Source organism: Bolinopsis microptera, chromosome 5 (genome assembly GCF_026151205.1).
Source record: "Bolinopsis microptera isolate Bmic1 chromosome 5, MBARI_Bmic_1.0, whole genome shotgun sequence".
NCBI lineage: Eukaryota > Metazoa > Ctenophora > Tentaculata > Lobata > Bolinopsidae > Bolinopsis > Bolinopsis microptera.
In genome coordinates, this window is record NC_087076.1 from 10,403,543 (window position 1) to 10,421,170 (window position 17,628).

General features: G+C 38.1%; 1 protein-coding gene across 4 annotated transcripts in view; it reads left to right on the top strand.

Moving 5' to 3' along the window:
* Positions 1-1,961: 1,961 nt before the first annotated feature.
* Positions 1,962-17,628, top strand: part of LOC134815757 (aminoacylase-1-like) — a 36,704-nt gene continuing 21,037 nt past the window's right edge. For all 4 annotated transcript variants that reach the window (XM_063824338.1, XM_063824339.1, XM_063824340.1 and 1 more), the window contains exon 1: positions 1,962-2,115. In XM_063824338.1, coding sequence (XP_063680408.1) covers positions 1,966-2,115 — 150 coding nt within the window. In that variant the 5' untranslated portion in view covers positions 1,962-1,965. The remainder of the gene's footprint in view (positions 2,116-17,628) is intronic.

Below are 17,628 nucleotides of genomic sequence, written 5' to 3' on the forward strand. Positions count from 1 at the left end.
CTTGGTTTTGAGGCTGCTGTGCTGCTGGATGGGCGGCAGTTTGGTCGTCTCTACGCTCTTATCTTCCTTTAGCACGCCCAGCCCGGGTTTTACTGACCGGCCATGTAAATCTTGTTCTTGTAGCTCCTGTTGGGGGTCTTGTTATTGGATATTTTGGATGATAACGGATTCAGTGACTTATTTTGATCGATGCCATTTCAGTATATAGTGAACATTACATTGGCTCTTCCACACTACCTCGATTGATATAAGAGGGGCACTTGGTTCATTACTACTTATTTAATGTAGATGGTTATCAAATGATATATTCGGGGGGAAAAACTGCACATTATCAAATTCAAACGTTTTGAGATTTATGGTACAGTACCTTAATGGGTTTCTTACCTCTAATCTGTGATGATATCTGGCAGTCCGCAACACAAGCTGTGTCATAGTTCTCTCACGGCCTCTTCTCTGCTCTTCCTTCAGTGTGTCCAACACCTGGGTAACAGTATTTAGACCACTTACTAGGCGGGGTCATTAGTCATTCCAGTCATTCTAGGCATTATAATTAAAACCAATTACTGGCGGCGTCTGGTGTCTTGGAACCAGATAATTGTACTGCATTATATTGGTGACCTCTGGATACCAAACGCACTAGGTTAAAAGATAATTGTTTAAGTTCAAATAAAGTCCGGCCTGGAAGTCCGGGATTTAAGACCCTGCAAACAATAATTTGCACTTTAAGTTTACGATCGTATGATGATGTAATTGGTATGAAGACGTCCACACGAACCTCATATAGATCAATAAACCTTGATTAGCTGGTACACAACGGCATCAAATAACAAAACTGTGATTAAAAGCTGACCTGCAGTTTCTGATCGAGAACATTCTCCAATCTTCTGTTCAGTTGTTTGGTGTTTAGGTCCAGGATTTGAGATTCTTTGGACAGCCGCATGATCGTCTCCCCAAATGTTTACCTCACATGCGCAATTTGATCTTTCGAGATCTAACGCCAAACAGTCGAAAATAACTATCGTAAGACAGAAAAGCAGCCGATTCTAGACTGAGGATGTTAGACTTAAGAAACGGACAATAAGCTGGTAAAGTCAGAACACTTTAACGTCAAATTACACGGTTACAACGAACAATCGGTTTCTAGCTCGAATCTAAGTATCTTGTGCACGTTCTAGAGTTATTTCCGGACTCAGTTCGTGGTACGTGGTAATAACTTAATAACTTTCTTACCTGGAGACATTTCAGGTGGACCAGTGATTGTAGCTTCGTTAAAGTCACGTGACACGTCAATTTAATTAACTGCAGCTTGTTCGATTGTACTCAGCAAAACGCTCGAAAAATATCCGGCTACTTTCAAACGACGGAGAGGTCATCCAGGATATATATTGAGAGTGATTATTGATGGTTGCCATGGTGATTTGTGTGGTTAAACCTATTATACATGGATGGTTGTTAAATTGATCCAGGTTTAATGGGATCTAAATCTATTTTATTCCGGTCACGTGGTACTAAGTCTATAAAGACCGGCTTGTGCTACTAATGAGTAATGATATGCATTATGTTGTCTCATATTTATATATTACGATGGACTATTATTTGAAACTTTATGGTTTAAGTTTACTTAGGGAAATGCCTGAAATATTCTACCGTGACTTTTATCCGTCAATTATTCGACCACGGAAAATATGACCACTTTTGTGACTTGTTGGTATTGGTAGTTATCAAGAAAGCGCCGAGTGGGTCTATCAGATCGTTTAATTTTTTAAAGATCTGAGAATCGCCTTCAAGTAATTTTCCGTTCCAAACTTCTGCTAGAATTCCAAAGAAAAAATGTATTTTCAGATCTATCATTATCAAAGTAAATTTGAAAATTGTTTACAAATCTATATAAACAATACATATTTCTTACAAGCGAAGCTCGCATCAGTCTACCAACCCACTAACTCTAACCCACCAGATAGCCGCATGTCAGCTCCCAAGAAATCTCGGATGGAACACTCTCCAGAGGTCCAGAAGTTTGTCGAGTTCCTCAAGATACGAACTGTTCACCCTGACCCAGCGTACAAAGAATCTCGACTCTGGCTGCTGGACTATGTGGCTGATATTGGGCTTGAGGTAAGCGTTTATTTGAGATGCTTACTGTTATATTTTACCGTTATATGTTATGATCTGAATACTCTCCCTTTTGAAATCAGAGGTTTGATAGTATTTGTCATCAACTTAAATCCCCGCCTTAAGAAAGTGGAACAATAAACTTTAGTTATTGGTCAGAAATAAACAAATTATTAGGGTAACAACATGTGTAATATACTCAATTACATTAAATTAAAAAATGTACAAAATCATTCTAAGCAATACTAAACTTGTCAACATTTTAACATTCAAATTTCAACCTAACAAAAAATTCAAATAAAGTAATAAGCGCGCTGTTTCGTCATGACAGAATCATCAGAAGTGACAGGTTTGCAGGACAGCTTTCTCTTCAAACCCAGAGTACAGCCCTTCAGCCAGAACACACCACCCCTAACATTTCCAGCTCTGGTTCTCTCTGCTTGACCCCCGGTTGTGGATCTTCTCCCTTTAGAGGGTTTGGTAAACTCCTTCCTGCTGAGAGTATCCTTAGTGTTCTCGAGGTTACCCGCACTGCTTTGTATTCGGATCAGGAAGGGTCGGAGAGATGGGGTCTTGTCAAGAGGAGCACTCTTCCTCTTCTTCTTGGTATCCAGGGAGACGTTGTGTAGTTTCATTGAAGTGGGTTTGGCAGGGAGGTTAGGCATGGAGACGTGGTGAGATTTCCTGGGGGTTGACATGGAGGTGGGGTTGAAAGGGTTGATGTTGGTGGGTTCCCTGATGTAGAACGAGAACACACTCTTCATGTCATCTTGAGGTGAGGTGGGGTCAGAGGAGAGGGTGCCTGACAGGATGGGTGGGAAATATTGGAACATTCTGGGTTGTTAAACTGTGAAGTAGGTTCAAGTCAGAAGTACTGGTTGTGAAGTTATAGAAGTAAGAAGTGAGTAAGTGAAAGTTGGTGCTGGTACAACTATCTAGAGGTTCTTGTAGAATTATGTTCGAATCAAGGAGGTGGTAAATATTAGCTAGCAATAATTAGACAATGTTGATATTGTTTTTGCTCACATTTATACCACCCTTCTTGATAAGATCACGTGATACAACAAGGAGTTATCAGTTATCAGATGTCAGACCGGACCTGATGATCAGCTGGCCTGAATCTCTGCAATTTGGAAGCTAGTGATTGGCTGGTGTGTCAGGTGAAACCAGCTTGTCTGATCAGATCACTTGATCTGATATTCCTCAGCTGTTTGTTTATTTCAATGTAATTCCTTACTCATTCCATGAATAACTGAATCAAGAAAGCAAATGCACTTAAATTCATGGCCTTCACAAATAATTACAAGTAGCAATTCCATACGTACCTAAAATTGCTTTGTGTGCCACAAATTTGGCGAATTTCGGGTGATTATTTGAAACATTTGCGGCAAACATTTTGTTAACCGAATTTTGATATCAGAGGAAAACGGTGGTAAATAAATACTGTGTGTAAGTTAAACCTAGCGGGAGTAAGGTTGCATTCGTCCCATGATATTCAATTTACAACATCGGAAACATTATCAAGATGAGCTAACTGGCACTCATAAGGGGATTGTTCTTCTCAAAAGGTGACAACTGTTGGTATTTCAGGAATGTCAGTGTTTTTATATTATTATTATTGTGTGAGACTCCTGCCCCTCAATTCCTCTAGTCTCCTTTCATCTTCAATTATTCAACAAGAGCAAGTATCTAACTAATAATCCCAGAATGTGTGTTTTCTGTCTGTCTGTCTGTCTGTCTGGCTGTCTGTTTGTAATTTCCGAGCGGCTTAATCAAGAAAACGGTAAGAGTTGCGGGACTGATTTTTTCAAGAAAGTGCCGACAAAACTCTGACGAAGTTAAATGATAAAGGTTTTTTGGGGTGAGCGTCGTCGACGTTCTGCTGAGGATCCCATAGGATTTATGCACCCTCCCGGTCCACCCAGCCGAATGCTCGAGAAATCGTGTGTGAGGGTTAAATGGGGAGCTGTGCAATATAGTACAGCGAAAAAGCAAAAACTCAATGAATGGTTACCGTAATGGGTGCCACATGCCTAGCATGAAATATTTACCTACTTACTTACACTTGTGTAGGTCTGTAGAAGCATTAGAATCGGGCGTTGCCTGCCACAGGCTATCCCGAATTTAGAAGCTTGCTTTCATCAAATCGGTCGTTGGTAAGTGGTTTAATTGATGGTTTTGTACCACAAATGTTACATAAAATGGCTTGGGCAGAACGGTAAGAGTTACGGGGCTCGCATATGTAGCTGCATAATTAGTGTAATTGAGTTACCCGAGTAAGATTCGCTGTCTATATTATAATCTTATTAGGGGAGGGGGCACTGTTTGGACTGCAGAGAGAGAGTTCATACTTTCATACGACAATGTTATGCGTGTTCACAAAAATGATAGGCGGGTGTGGTGTTAAGGGTTAATTTCTATTGATTATTGTTTAAGATACTATTACTATTGTTTAAGATACCATTGGATACGTAAGGGCACTCCGACTAGAATTGCTCACCTAATGCGGTTTTTGACTCAACGGGTAAATGCTCCTACCCTATTTAACTGCGGCAGTGAAATCCCGGCCGAAGGCCGGGTTACACTAGTAAACAATAATAGCGTTTGCTAATAATTCTGCAGTTTGTTAATGTTCAGTTTTCACCCACGGTCCACTCATGGTCCACAGAGTATCGATTGAACTTCAAAAATAAGGGATTTATTTGATAAATTCGATAAACTATTTTGGAGGAATAATATTGTTAACTTTGAAATCAATGCTAAACAATAACCAGCCTCGTGGTATACTGCTTATCATTGACTCAAACTCAAGACTACAATAATTTACAAAATCTAAATATATTATAAACAGTATCTTACTCGGTCTGACACATCTAGGACTTTCTCCAGAGAACACATAGTCAGTGCCACTAACACAGGTAGCTGTCCGTGCCCCAACATTAAGGTGTTTAAGTTTGCTACATTTGAAGGTGATAACGTCTCCTTCCTGGACCGGAATCACAGCATCGTACGTAAGACCGTCTTCCAATTGTAACCTCGCGCATTCTGAAGTCCGATATTTCAACAATTGTAGCTGTCCGATTAATTAAGGTCTGAAGGCAGATAATTTTAACCTGAGCTTGGATTTAAGAAGATTAGTGAAACTAAAAGTGGATTCGCACTATATTAGAAGCTGAACTCACAGAGAGGAAGACAATTTGGCACTTACCAATAATGCAAAGGTCTACAGTTGCATCAGTATCAAGGAGACCGTCGGGAAGGGGATTTGTAATCGTTGGTTTTCTGGTGCCGTCTATCGTTATATCAGCCTGGAAAATGTTATTAGAGACTCTAAAATCCTTTAAAGACTTTAGCGTCGGTAGTTTTCTACTTATTGTTACTCTTGTGCTCGTCACAAAATATGTTATTTTTTCAAAATGGTCTTTTGGTGGCAGAAAAATAAATAAAGTGAAATCGGTGTACGAAGTTCGTTGGCAACATTTTTTTAGTGCCATAATGGTGATCTAGTGTTGCATTACGGTGTCGGTGAGTTCATTAATATAACAAAGTCTTATTCTAAAATCTTATCAAGATTACCTCATTGAAAAACCAGCCATCTTTTCCCACCATCCTTACAGATAAGCACTTGAACTTCCCTATGTTAGTATTGTCAGTGAAAGTCCGCACATCTAATTTGCCTTGTTGTCTATAAGGAAAGCCTGCATCATACTCGGACGATAAACCCTCGGTTCCCACAAAAGTGTAGAAGAAGCCAGAGTTGGAGCCACCATCATTATGATTGGATGTGAGTATTGAGACTTCGTACTCATCTGAAGAACATCGCTGATTAAAGGAGTTGGCTGACGTACTCTTACTTAATTTTTTTAACGGATAATCTTTCTTTTTCCAAATCTTGTTTTGAGATCATATATGCTGGTGTAGAAACAATAAATGGTAAACAATAAATGGTATTTCACGCTGCACTCTGCAGTGACGAGTTCCAAAATCTCCCAACTAAAAATACACCTATGAGTCCCAAAATTTCCCGAAAAGCGCCAAATGCCAATTTTCCCTGGAACTTAAAATTTATGAGGGCTCATTGTTTTTGCGACTCCGCACCCACCCTATCTATTATGGGGTCTGGACTATAGGGCGTAACACTCTAGGGCGTAAGACACTAGGGTCTTAGGGTTAGGGTTAGGGTTAGGGTTAGGGTTAGGGTTTGGGTTTGGGTTAGGGTTAGGGTTAGGGTTAGGATAAGGGTTAGGGTTAGGGTGATGGTTAGGGTTAGGGCGCCGCCCTAAAGTCTCACGCCCTAGAGTCTTACGCCCTAGAGTCCCGGACCCATCTATTATATATGTTTCCTCTGACAATAATTGTTAACAGGATATTATCAGTCTAGTCAGTAGTCGATATATCTAAAAATTAGGCAAACTATTGTGAAGAAATCATATTGGTAACTTTGAAATCAGTGCTAAACACTAAAAATTGCCATATTATACTGCTTAGCATTGACTCCAACCCAAGACAACAGCATCATAAAAAATATAAATATATATTATAAACAGTATCTTACTCGGTCTGACACATCTTGGACTTTCTCCAGAGAACACATAGTCAGTGCCACTAACACAGGTAGCTGTCCGTGCCCCAACATTAAGGTGTTTAAGTTTGCTACATTTGAAGGTGATAACGTCTCCTTCCTGGACCGGAATCACAGCATCGTCCGTAAGACCGTCTTCCAATTGTAACCTCGCGCATTCTGAAGTCCGATATTTCAAGAATTGTAGCTGTCCGATTAATTAAGGTCTGAAGGCAGATAATTTTAACCTGAGCTTGGATTTAAGAAGATTAGTGAAACTAAAAGTGGATTCACACTATTAGAAGCTGAACTTACTGAGAAGAAGACCAGTTGGCACTTACCAATAATGCAAAGCTCTACAGTTGCATGATCATCAAGGAGACCGTGGGGGAGGGGGTTTGTTATCGTTGGTTTTCTGGTGCCGTCTATCGTTATATCAGCCTGGAAAATGTTATTAGAGACTCTAAAATCCTTTGAAAACTTTAGCATTGGTAGTTTTCTACTTATTGTTACTCTTGTGCTCGTCACAAAATATACGAGTGCTGACTAGTTTTTCAAATGGATTTTTGGTGGACAGAAATCTAAATAAATTGAAATCGGTGTATAACGTTCGTTGGCGTTGTTTTAGTGCCATAATGGTGATCCACACCATGATTATGGTTGCCTTACAATGACTTCATTAATATAGCATAGCTCAGTTTTTAATGCTGTCGTATTCTAAAATCTCATCATTAATACCTCTTTGAAATACCATGCATCTTCTCCCTTCATTCTTATCGATAAGCACTTCAACTTCCCTATGTTAGTATTGTCAGTGAATGTCCACACATCTATTTTGCCTTTTTGTCTATCATCATGATTAGGAATGTCTGATTCATACTCGGACGATGAGCCCTCGGTCCCCACAAAAGTGTAGAAGAAGTCAGAGTCCGAGCCACCATGTTCAACATCGGATGTGAGAATTGAGACTTTGTACTCATCTGACGACCATCGTTGATTAAAAATAATAACCTTTATTTTTCCAAATGTAGATTTTGAAACCGATATTGTTTTTGTGTTTTGGAATCACTGCAAAATTTATCACAAGTTAATTCTTTGGATTCTACACTTGTTTTCCAGAAATTAATCGCAATTAAAAGTATTGTACTCACGATTAGCAAGGGCCGATCCAATCATTATGACTGAGAACACTGTAATCTGTTTGATCAATATACCGGGGGATGTAATACATACCCCGACCATTTTTGATCCGTGCCTTATTCTCTAAACAAATATTGATTAAGTATGTTCACTTTCAGGTCTATAACGCAATGAAAAGATCATATCAGGACAAGTTAACAATAAATCATAAAATGGTCCGCTGTAACCAAAGCAAAGTAGCTCACACAGAAATAGCCGGATGGTTGCAGATACAGTCATTATAGGCAAGAGCAGCTCTCTCAACTTGGTGAGGGGTACTATAAATTTTTACCTTTTCAAATGGCAAGCCCGTCTACACTCTACAAGCTCCTCAATTCGCTGAGAGAACAATAGGACATGGACCAAGTTATCCTCAGCAGATCTATCTAGCTCATAAGAATTGATTATGAATGCACTAGAATTACCATAATCATTTCTGACACAGTTAGCTGGCACACATAAATCTCTCTAATGAAGCTCTGTGCTCCACAGTCAACGGAGTTATACTCACGGTTATGAGGGGATGCAAGTAGAGCACCCTAGCAGAGCATTTTAGAAGCATTTTCACAGTCTAAAGTTGAAGTAGTGGACTAGGGAATCTTGGTATCCCGTTGATGGTGATTGAAGGGTCGCTCTGTTAATGCACGGTTAGCGCAAACTTAGGGGTCGACTAAGGGTCGTTTAAGGGACGAACGCCGGACACTAAAGTTATCATTGACGGATGACCGATTTGCCGTACACACATTTTGGCCCTAGAAAGGTAGAAGCACTATAACCTACGGGTGCTGATCGTCAAAAGTTTCAGCCAGAACAAACAATTTAATGAACAGAGTTCTACAGAGTAGATAGTAAAGAGAGCCAGGCTCACAATAGGACGTGTCGAATATACTTGTGCTATTTTTGTATCGTTTCCTTGTAGCGTAGTATTGTTTGGCCCATTATGTGATTAAAAGGACTAGGGAGTCGCTAAGAATCTTCTCGTGTGAATCACAATACGTACATCACCTTTTCAAGATGCCAGGTTCTGTATGTGTTAGCAATTAACTTATTGTTGACTTGATGGTTACATTAATTTTATCACTATATGCTGGTGTAGAAACAATAAATGGTAAACAATAAATGGTATTTCACGCTGCACTCTGCAGTGACGAGTTCCAAAATCTCCCAACTAAAAATACAACTATGAGTCCCAAAATTTCCCGAAAAGCGCCAAATGCCAATTTTCTCTGGAACTTTATGAAGGCTCATTGTTTTTGCGACTCCGCACCCACCCTACCTATTATATATGTTTCCTCTGACAATAATTGTTAACAGGATATTATCAGTCTAGTCAGTAGTAGATATATCTAAAAATTAGGCAAATTATTGTGAAGAAATCATATTGGTAACTTTGAAATCAATGCTAAACACTAAACATCCCCATATTATACTGCTTAGCATTGACTCCAACCCAAGACAACAGCATCATAAAAAATATGAATATTTATTATAACATTATCTTACTCGGTCTGACACATCTTGGACTTTCTCCAGAGAACACATAGTCAGTGTCACTAACACAGGTAGCTGTCCGTGCCCCATTAAGGTGTTTAAGTTTGCTACATTTGAAGGTGATTACGTCTCCTTCCTGGACCGGAATCACAGCATCGTCCGTAAGACCGTCTTCCAATTGTAACCTCGCGCATTCTGAAGTCGGATATTTCAAGAATTGTAGCTGTCCGATTAATTAAGGTCTGAAGGCAGATAATTTTAACCTGAGCTTGGATTTAAGAAGACTGAGCTTGGATTTAAGAAGATTGGTGAAACTGAAAGCAGAGTCGCACTGTTAGAAGCTGAACTCACTGAGAGGAAGACCAGTTGGCACTTACCAATAATGCAAAGGTCTACAGTTACATCATTATCAAGGAGACCGCCGAGAAGGGGATTTGTAATTGTTGGTTTTCTGGTGCCGTCTATCGTTATATCAGCCTGGAAAATGTTATTAGAGACTCTAAAATCCTTTAAAGACTTTAGCGTCGGTAGTTTTCTACTTATTGTTACTCTTGTGCTCGTCACAAAATATGTTATTTTTTCAAAATGGTCTTTTGGTGGCAGAAAAATAAATAAAGTGAAATCGGTGTACAAAGTTCGTTGGAAACATTTTTTAGTGCCATAATGGTGATCTAGTGTTGCATTACGGTGAGTTCATTAATATAATAAAGTCTTATTCTAAAATCTTATCAAAATTACCACATTGAAAAACCAGCCATCAGTTCCCACCATCTTTATAGATAAGCACTTGAACTTCCCTATGTTAGTATTGTCAGTGAATGTCCACACATCTACTTTGCCTCGTTGTCTATAAGGAGTGCTTGCATCATACTCGGACGATAAACCCTCGGTTCCCACAAAAGTGTAGAAGAAGCCAGAGTCGGAGCCACCATCACTATGATAGGATGTGAGTATTGAGACTTCGTACTCATCTGAAGAACATCGCTGATTAAAGGAGTTGGCTGACGTACTCTTACTTAATTTTTTTAACGGATAATCTTTCTTTTTCCAAATCTTGTTTTGACACCGATTTTGTTTTTGGAATCATTAACTAGGTTAATCACAAAGGTTAAAAGTATAGTACTCACAATCAGCAAGGACTGATCCAACCAGTATAACTGAGAACACTGTAATCTGTTTGATCAATATACCGGGGGCTGTAATACATACCCCGACCATTTTTGATCCGTGCCTTATTCTCTAAAGAAATAAGGTTGGATGTAACACAATGAAAGGATCAAGACAAATTAACAACAGAAAATTGTAGGAGCAGTTTCTGCGTCTGTTTTGGTGCTATGTTGGAAAAATTGGTTAAGTCGTTCGATTGATTTCAGTTGACATACGTTGCATGCCACTTTTCGCGCGCGAATATATCTCTGATATTTGGGATACGCAACTTGTATCAAGATTTCAGTTAATCTTATTTCCAATAGAATATATTTATCAGTTGTTATGTTATGAGAACGAAATGAGCCGGCAGGCGGCAAGCCTCTATTAGTAAACGTACGCACCAATGAAACGAAGCCCTATAAAATTTAATGGCAGTGTTCCTAGAGAATGTAGCAAGTTTATTCTCGGCCCAAGCGAGCTTCGCTCACACAGTACCATTTACTAATTACCATCCAAAGCTTGTCTAAACTCATGTGAATTGCACTAAGTATTGATCCATACAGTTACACCTATAGTGGAAAATATGTATCGTGAAAACTGAAAAACTATTAGAAAAATAGTGAGTTAACTGTATATTTTAAAGAACCACTGCCCAATAAAACATTGAAAAAGAGGTACTGCGAGATCACGGGTAATATTCGTACCTACTACATATATCGAGAACAGCGCTGTGACTAGTGGGCTGTACTGAACACTTGCTGCAATATAACCACCAGCCCTTTTTGAAAACCATCTGAATATTCACCACATTCGCGGCGTATTTCGTTCGCTCCCGGTCCTAGACAAAGCAAGATTTAACTCTTTAGGCTAAGAATCTAACACAAAGCAAAATTTAACTCTTTAGGCCAAGAATCTAACACAAAGCAAGATTTAACTCTTTAGGCCAAGAATCTAACACAAAGTAAGTTAAGGGGGCATACACCAAAACAGGGGTTTGTGTTGGCCAACTCAAATGACCTCACAGGAAGTTCAGTGACCATCTAGCGCACCGTTTCCACACCAAAAAATGTGGGGGGGGGTCACCATATTAAAGTATATCCCCGGGTCAAAATCGGGAAAAAAACCTACATTTTAATATACTTTAATATAGGGTAAGGCACATAATTTTGTCAGGGTACCTAATTTTGTCATTTTGCTCTGAAAAACTGCCTCGGCTCGGAATTTCAGCTTGAAAGAAAAGGATTGTGTATAAAAAGAAAGCTTAGACTTTGCTGAAACTGCTCGTACAAAGTTTAAGTTTCTAGCTCTTTTGCATCTGTGTCAAAAATGAAGGCGAAACTGTTAACCCGAAAAATAAATAAGATCCTTAAGGTTTTCTTAAGGAATTTTCAAAATTTTGATTTATTGCTATTTCAAAAGTAATTGAGCTAGCTTCATGCCATTGCATATTTCAAATATCTTCTACAGCAGAAGTATACGTACAAATTTTTAAGTCTCTAGCGCAATGATTGTTCAAGTTACAGAGGGTGACAAAATTAGGTTCGATTTTGCCAAAAGTACCTAATTTTGTCAAAAAAATCGACCTTTCTCAAATTTCTTGTAAATCACAGATTGTGTTTAAAATGGCCTTATACAACTATTCTGAAGTTTTTTTGCCCATAGGATATGTATAAGGCACTTATAATAGCATAACACTTATAATAGCATATTTTCGCCGAGAAATATTAGGTGGATAATCTGATTTTTTCAATCTAAAATGACTAAAAAAATATTTGATGAAATTACTAAGCAAGTGATCTATCTACAGACATGAAAATTTCAACCTAGGCCTAGAACCAATCGTTTTTCAAGATGCCAGTGGTTTCAGGGGCATTTGGGGCTATTTTCTAAGATTAGATACCCAAAAAGTGTCATCTTTTCATCAAGCTACAAAACTATGAAAACATCATATCTTTGGGATTTTTGAGGTCAATGTTGGTGAAAAAGCGCTCGAATGATGCATCCAGGTAGTCTAAAATACCGAGAAACGGTTACTTTTTGCACAATCTTCAAGTGACAAAATTAGGTTCGGGGTGACAAAATTAAGTAAAGTCACCTAATTTTGTCATTTTTTCAAAATAATTTTTTTGAACATCTTCAACCCCAGCAATTTCGATCATTTTTGTGTTAGAACCTGCCTAGACTGTCTACTATAACATGGTGGAGGTTTCATCTAAATCGGAATTTCAGACGAGGTTAAAACCCATGGTTTATATCAGACAGTCGGAAAATTGCCAAAAAATGACAAAATTATGTGCTTTACCCTACCTACAATTAGTAGATTTATATTTTTCGTTAGGATTTACAAGATAAGCCAGTTGTTAGTTCCCTTAACTCATACTTCATATATTTTGGCCCATAAATTGGTCAAGTTATTCTTGATCAATATCTTTGAACAAGACTAACTTTACATGAAAGGTAAATATAATCTATACATTAGAGACCTTGAAAGAAATTAAGCGGCCAAATTTTGAATATACTTTAATATGGTTCAAAATTTTTGAATGGAGATAATACAAGTATATTAAAGTATATTAAAGTACATTAAAGTATATTAAAGTATATTAAAGTACATTAAAGTATATTAAAGTATATTAAAGTACATTAAAGTATATTAAAGTATATCCCCGGGTCAAAATTGAAAAAACCTACATTTTAATATACTTTAATATGATTCAACATTTTGAATGGAGATAATATAAGTATATTAAAGTATATTAAAGTATATTTAAGTATTTAAATACCGAGGTGTGCCCGAGGTGTGCCCCAGGTGGTTCTGCCCGAGGTGTGCCCGAGGTTTGCTTTCTGCCCGAGATGTGCCCGAGATGTGCCCCAGGTGTGCCCGAGTTTGTGCCCGAGGTGTGCCCGAGGTGTGCCCGAGGTGTGCATCAGCAGATTACCGAGTTACCGTTTATTCATATCTTGAAGGCTTTATTACACTTGTCTAGCCTCCCACGCACGCTTCACTACATCAAAATATGACCCTAAACAGTTTAATCTGTTCAGGGTCAAGGTCAAATTTAAGAATTGTGGTGTTCAGTAAAATCTGCATAGAGGCTCTGAATACATGTCATTAGCTTGGAATACTAATGCCATAACTACATTTACTAACGAGTAACGATCGTCTTATTACCTCATACCTCATAAATCAGAACATATTTTGATGTAGTGTACCGCGTGTGAGGCTTATAGACTAGTGTAACAAAGCATTTAGGATGATGATCCTCGCTGACAATGTCAAATAAAGGTTAGATTTGGAATTGATACTTTTTTTGTTTGTTTGAAAACCAGTTTTTGCTGGTACCCATAAGGGCTTTGGAACCAATATATAATAAATTGTATGAATAAATCAAATCCCCGTGGGGCACGCGACATTCAAGATCTAGTTGCAAGCACATGTTATAAAACATTGTAAAATAGCCTCAAGACCAGAACTGCATATTGCTTGGGCTTCCAGCCCAGTTTGCTCAACAGTTCGTGGCCTACTTACCTAACTTAAAACCTTAGTGCAATGCTTGCAACAACTAAAATCCTATTCTATAACTAAGTTACCCTATTACGTATAATCTAGAAGAGTGATGCAAAAAGTCAACTGATAACGCAACACAGTCTAATCATACTCTTATCAGTAGTTCCTCTAACCTCTGTTCTCAGTTATACAAAAAGTTTTAACTCCATGAAATTAACGTCACACACATACACAAATGCTTGACTTTCTCAAATAATTAGTCACTCAGCGACACAAACTTTATTGTTTTTTATGTAATATTTCTTGCTCGGGTCCTTCTTGATTCCCTCTTTCATTTCCTGTACGAGCTTTTGGCGAGAGATTCGCTCATCCTGCGACCTGTCTGGAGATAAGTAGAGTTTGTTGTAGTTGAAATTGTAGTCTGCCACATCAACCGATTTCAAGACTTTTGCTCTGCTCAGAAATTCACGTACAATTTCAGGATCTCGCAAAGTAACTTTTATCGGCCGTGATCGAGGGCTGTCAGACTTCTTTACTCCCACTCTCTCAATGTTTGTTATAGTCGGCCTTCCAATGAAATTCATAAAACCCCAAATATCACCCACGAGATCCCGTTCGTTCATTTCTTGCTCTTCACATTCGAGCTGTTCTGGGGCCCCGAAGATGATAAAGTTTTTCGACCGATCATCTTCTGTAATCGCCGATTTCACAGCCATTTTGATTTTAGCTGGAGAGATATCAGAAGCTACGCTGTTATTCTTCACAACATCTGTAAACAGTTTCATTTCTGTTTTCACTGTCTCCTTCACTGAAGCTAGTTTACCAGATTTGCATTGGATGAGCTCGTTCTGAGTTTTTATCTGTTCTGATTTCTGTTGGTCAAGCGTCTCTGCTGCTGATCTCAAAACATTTCTCGATTTACATATCATAGACCCCATCTTCAAAACTATTTCGGTTATTACATCCTTTGTAACGCCTTTTGGCTTGAACAAGTCATGAGTGAGGTCCTCTAGTTTCCTGCAATTAAGATTCGCTAAAACCGAGTCTGATAAGTCCTCAATCTGTTTCTCCAGTTCGTGAAGTGTACTGACCGAAAATTCCATATTGTGTATACTTCGTGTATAGCAAAGCTGCACAGTAAAAGGCAGTGCAATTACCTATTTACTGATAAGAGACAACTGATATCAACTCACAAGCGAAAAGATTGATTGCACACTGAAAGATTGATTGCACACTGTGATTGATTGCACACTGTGATTGATTGCACACTGAGATTGATTGCACACTGAGATTGATTGCACACTGGATTGATTGCACACTGATACTGAAATTAATGTAACTTACATAATAATAGAAAGTTTATCAGTTCGTTTCAAATCCAATTCTGACATATTTGTTTGTATGTGACTGCAAGAGTGCAAGTTTTATGTGCGTGCATGTGAAGTTATGCATTCCATAAATTAAACATTAAAAACCGCAGAAATATCTTTGAATCAAAATGTAGCCATTTTGTTTATAACGGATACTGTTTGTCTTATTATTCCAGTCCATAATGTTGGGGACCGATTACTTTTAGTTGTCTTTCTGCATGCATAAGTCTCGTTAAGTCCGGTTGTCCGGGATGGAACGACGTGACCCTTATGAAAGAAAATAACTTTCTAACTTTATTTCTGAAACTAGATCATATGAAAACAAATTGTATTGGCAAGATATTAAATACTGTCTCGTACTTTTGTAAATTCTTGTTTTTTAATCGGAAGACAGAAACTTTGTGTGATGAATATCCAGAAGAGATAAGAACATAATCCAAAAAAATCAACGATACAAAAAACTATTTCTTCGTAGTTTTAAAACTAATGCCGCACAACATGCATATAATCTTTCATTTTATCTAACAGATCTAACATGTCACCATAGAATTCTGTTTGTAATGTCTCAACCCCTCTTGGGTATAAAATAACAGAGCAGTGAACACGTGCTCTTGATATCACCAAATATAGATTAGTCAGATCTAATTTACTGAAACTTCTCATTTCGTGTATTAAAACCACTGCTGGCCACTCAGCAGAGTAGCTGTATTTAATGCTACACGGTGAAATCTTGCGTCTTTCATTACTGTAAGGAGATCGCTTATTAACAGTTTCTTCAATTAATGTTTTCACATCATTGTAAGGAGTGCTATAATAAATTATACCTATATTAGAATTATTTAATCCTTCTAATTTGTCTAATTCTTCATTCAATATCATGCCAATAATTTCTACGTTAAAATTATCTAAAACATGCAAAACAGCCTTTGGTCCATGTATGAAATGTCCAGGTTTTTGTAGCGGTAAAATCATATCTACAATATCCATTCTACTTGAAAACAATGTAATGAATCGATCTCTTATCACAGATAAGATATTAGATATATCAAACGTATTTCTCAGATTCATTGATAATGCAGCCTTCTGATTTATCTGTAATTTTTCAGAGATAACCATGGCTAAGTTCATAATATCTCGTGTGTCCACAAAGCCGGAAGCCTGAACCATATCACAAGCTATCCAAACATTACAATTCTCTGATAATCCTGTCAGCGTTTCCATCAAAACATCACATTCCTCCGATGTACTATAATATAACACTCTCTGTATGTCGTCTATCAACAAATTAAAACCTCTAACTGAACTGACCATGCATGTAAACTGTGTGATGTTGAGATAACCTGTTATCATCACTATGACCACCCTACATACACTCTGTGATATGAGATAAGAAACTTCAGTTGTGGTGTGATTATCTTTATCTGTCATTATCTCTTCGTATTTAACACCAGCTTTGACTAAAGCATGTTCGTAGATCCATGAGTTGTTTCCTTTTCCAGTAACCCCGAATAAAACAACTTTATTTTCCTTGTTAGATTGTATGAGCTGTATCATTTTACCGCTTAAGATAACAGTTTTTCCCACCCCTGCGGGTCCGTTGATCCACAAGAGGTTCTCGTTAGAATGAAACACCTTGTTTTGTTCTGTTGTAAGGTTTTGAACTCCAAGATAGTTTTTGATAACATTTGGAGCCTTAACAACTCCTGGATTTTTTGCACGTTTCTTCCCTCCCCTCGATTCAAAAGTGATGAGTCCCTCCTTAAGACGCCTATCAATGTTTGTTATGCACCTGGCCAAACTACATCTCGATTGATCGCAGTTATTCTTGTCAGTAGCCCAGATAGCCAGCAACATATTTCTAACTTTTTGATGATTATCTGGCACGGAGCCAACAGGATTTTTGCTGGACATGGCTGTGCTTCTTGTTGGTCCACCCTGCGCTTTTTTGGCTGATTTTATAGCATTTGTTACGTTGTAACTCCACCAGACACTGAAATTAGATATGTCCCTATCTGAGCTGTTATCTGAGATGTTATCTGTACTATCACTGCCACCCAACAAACAGCCTATAAATCTGGAAAAACAATTTGGTTGAACCGATGTTTCGGTAGGTCTTGATCCCCAGAAGTTATCGTGCATGTAATTGTGACCCTGAATGTCTTCTTTAAAGATAATAGTAGATATTTCACAATCAGTTAGATGTAATTCCGTCTTCTTGATACACTGGAATTGTCCTTTAAAATGTTTACTGAAGTTAG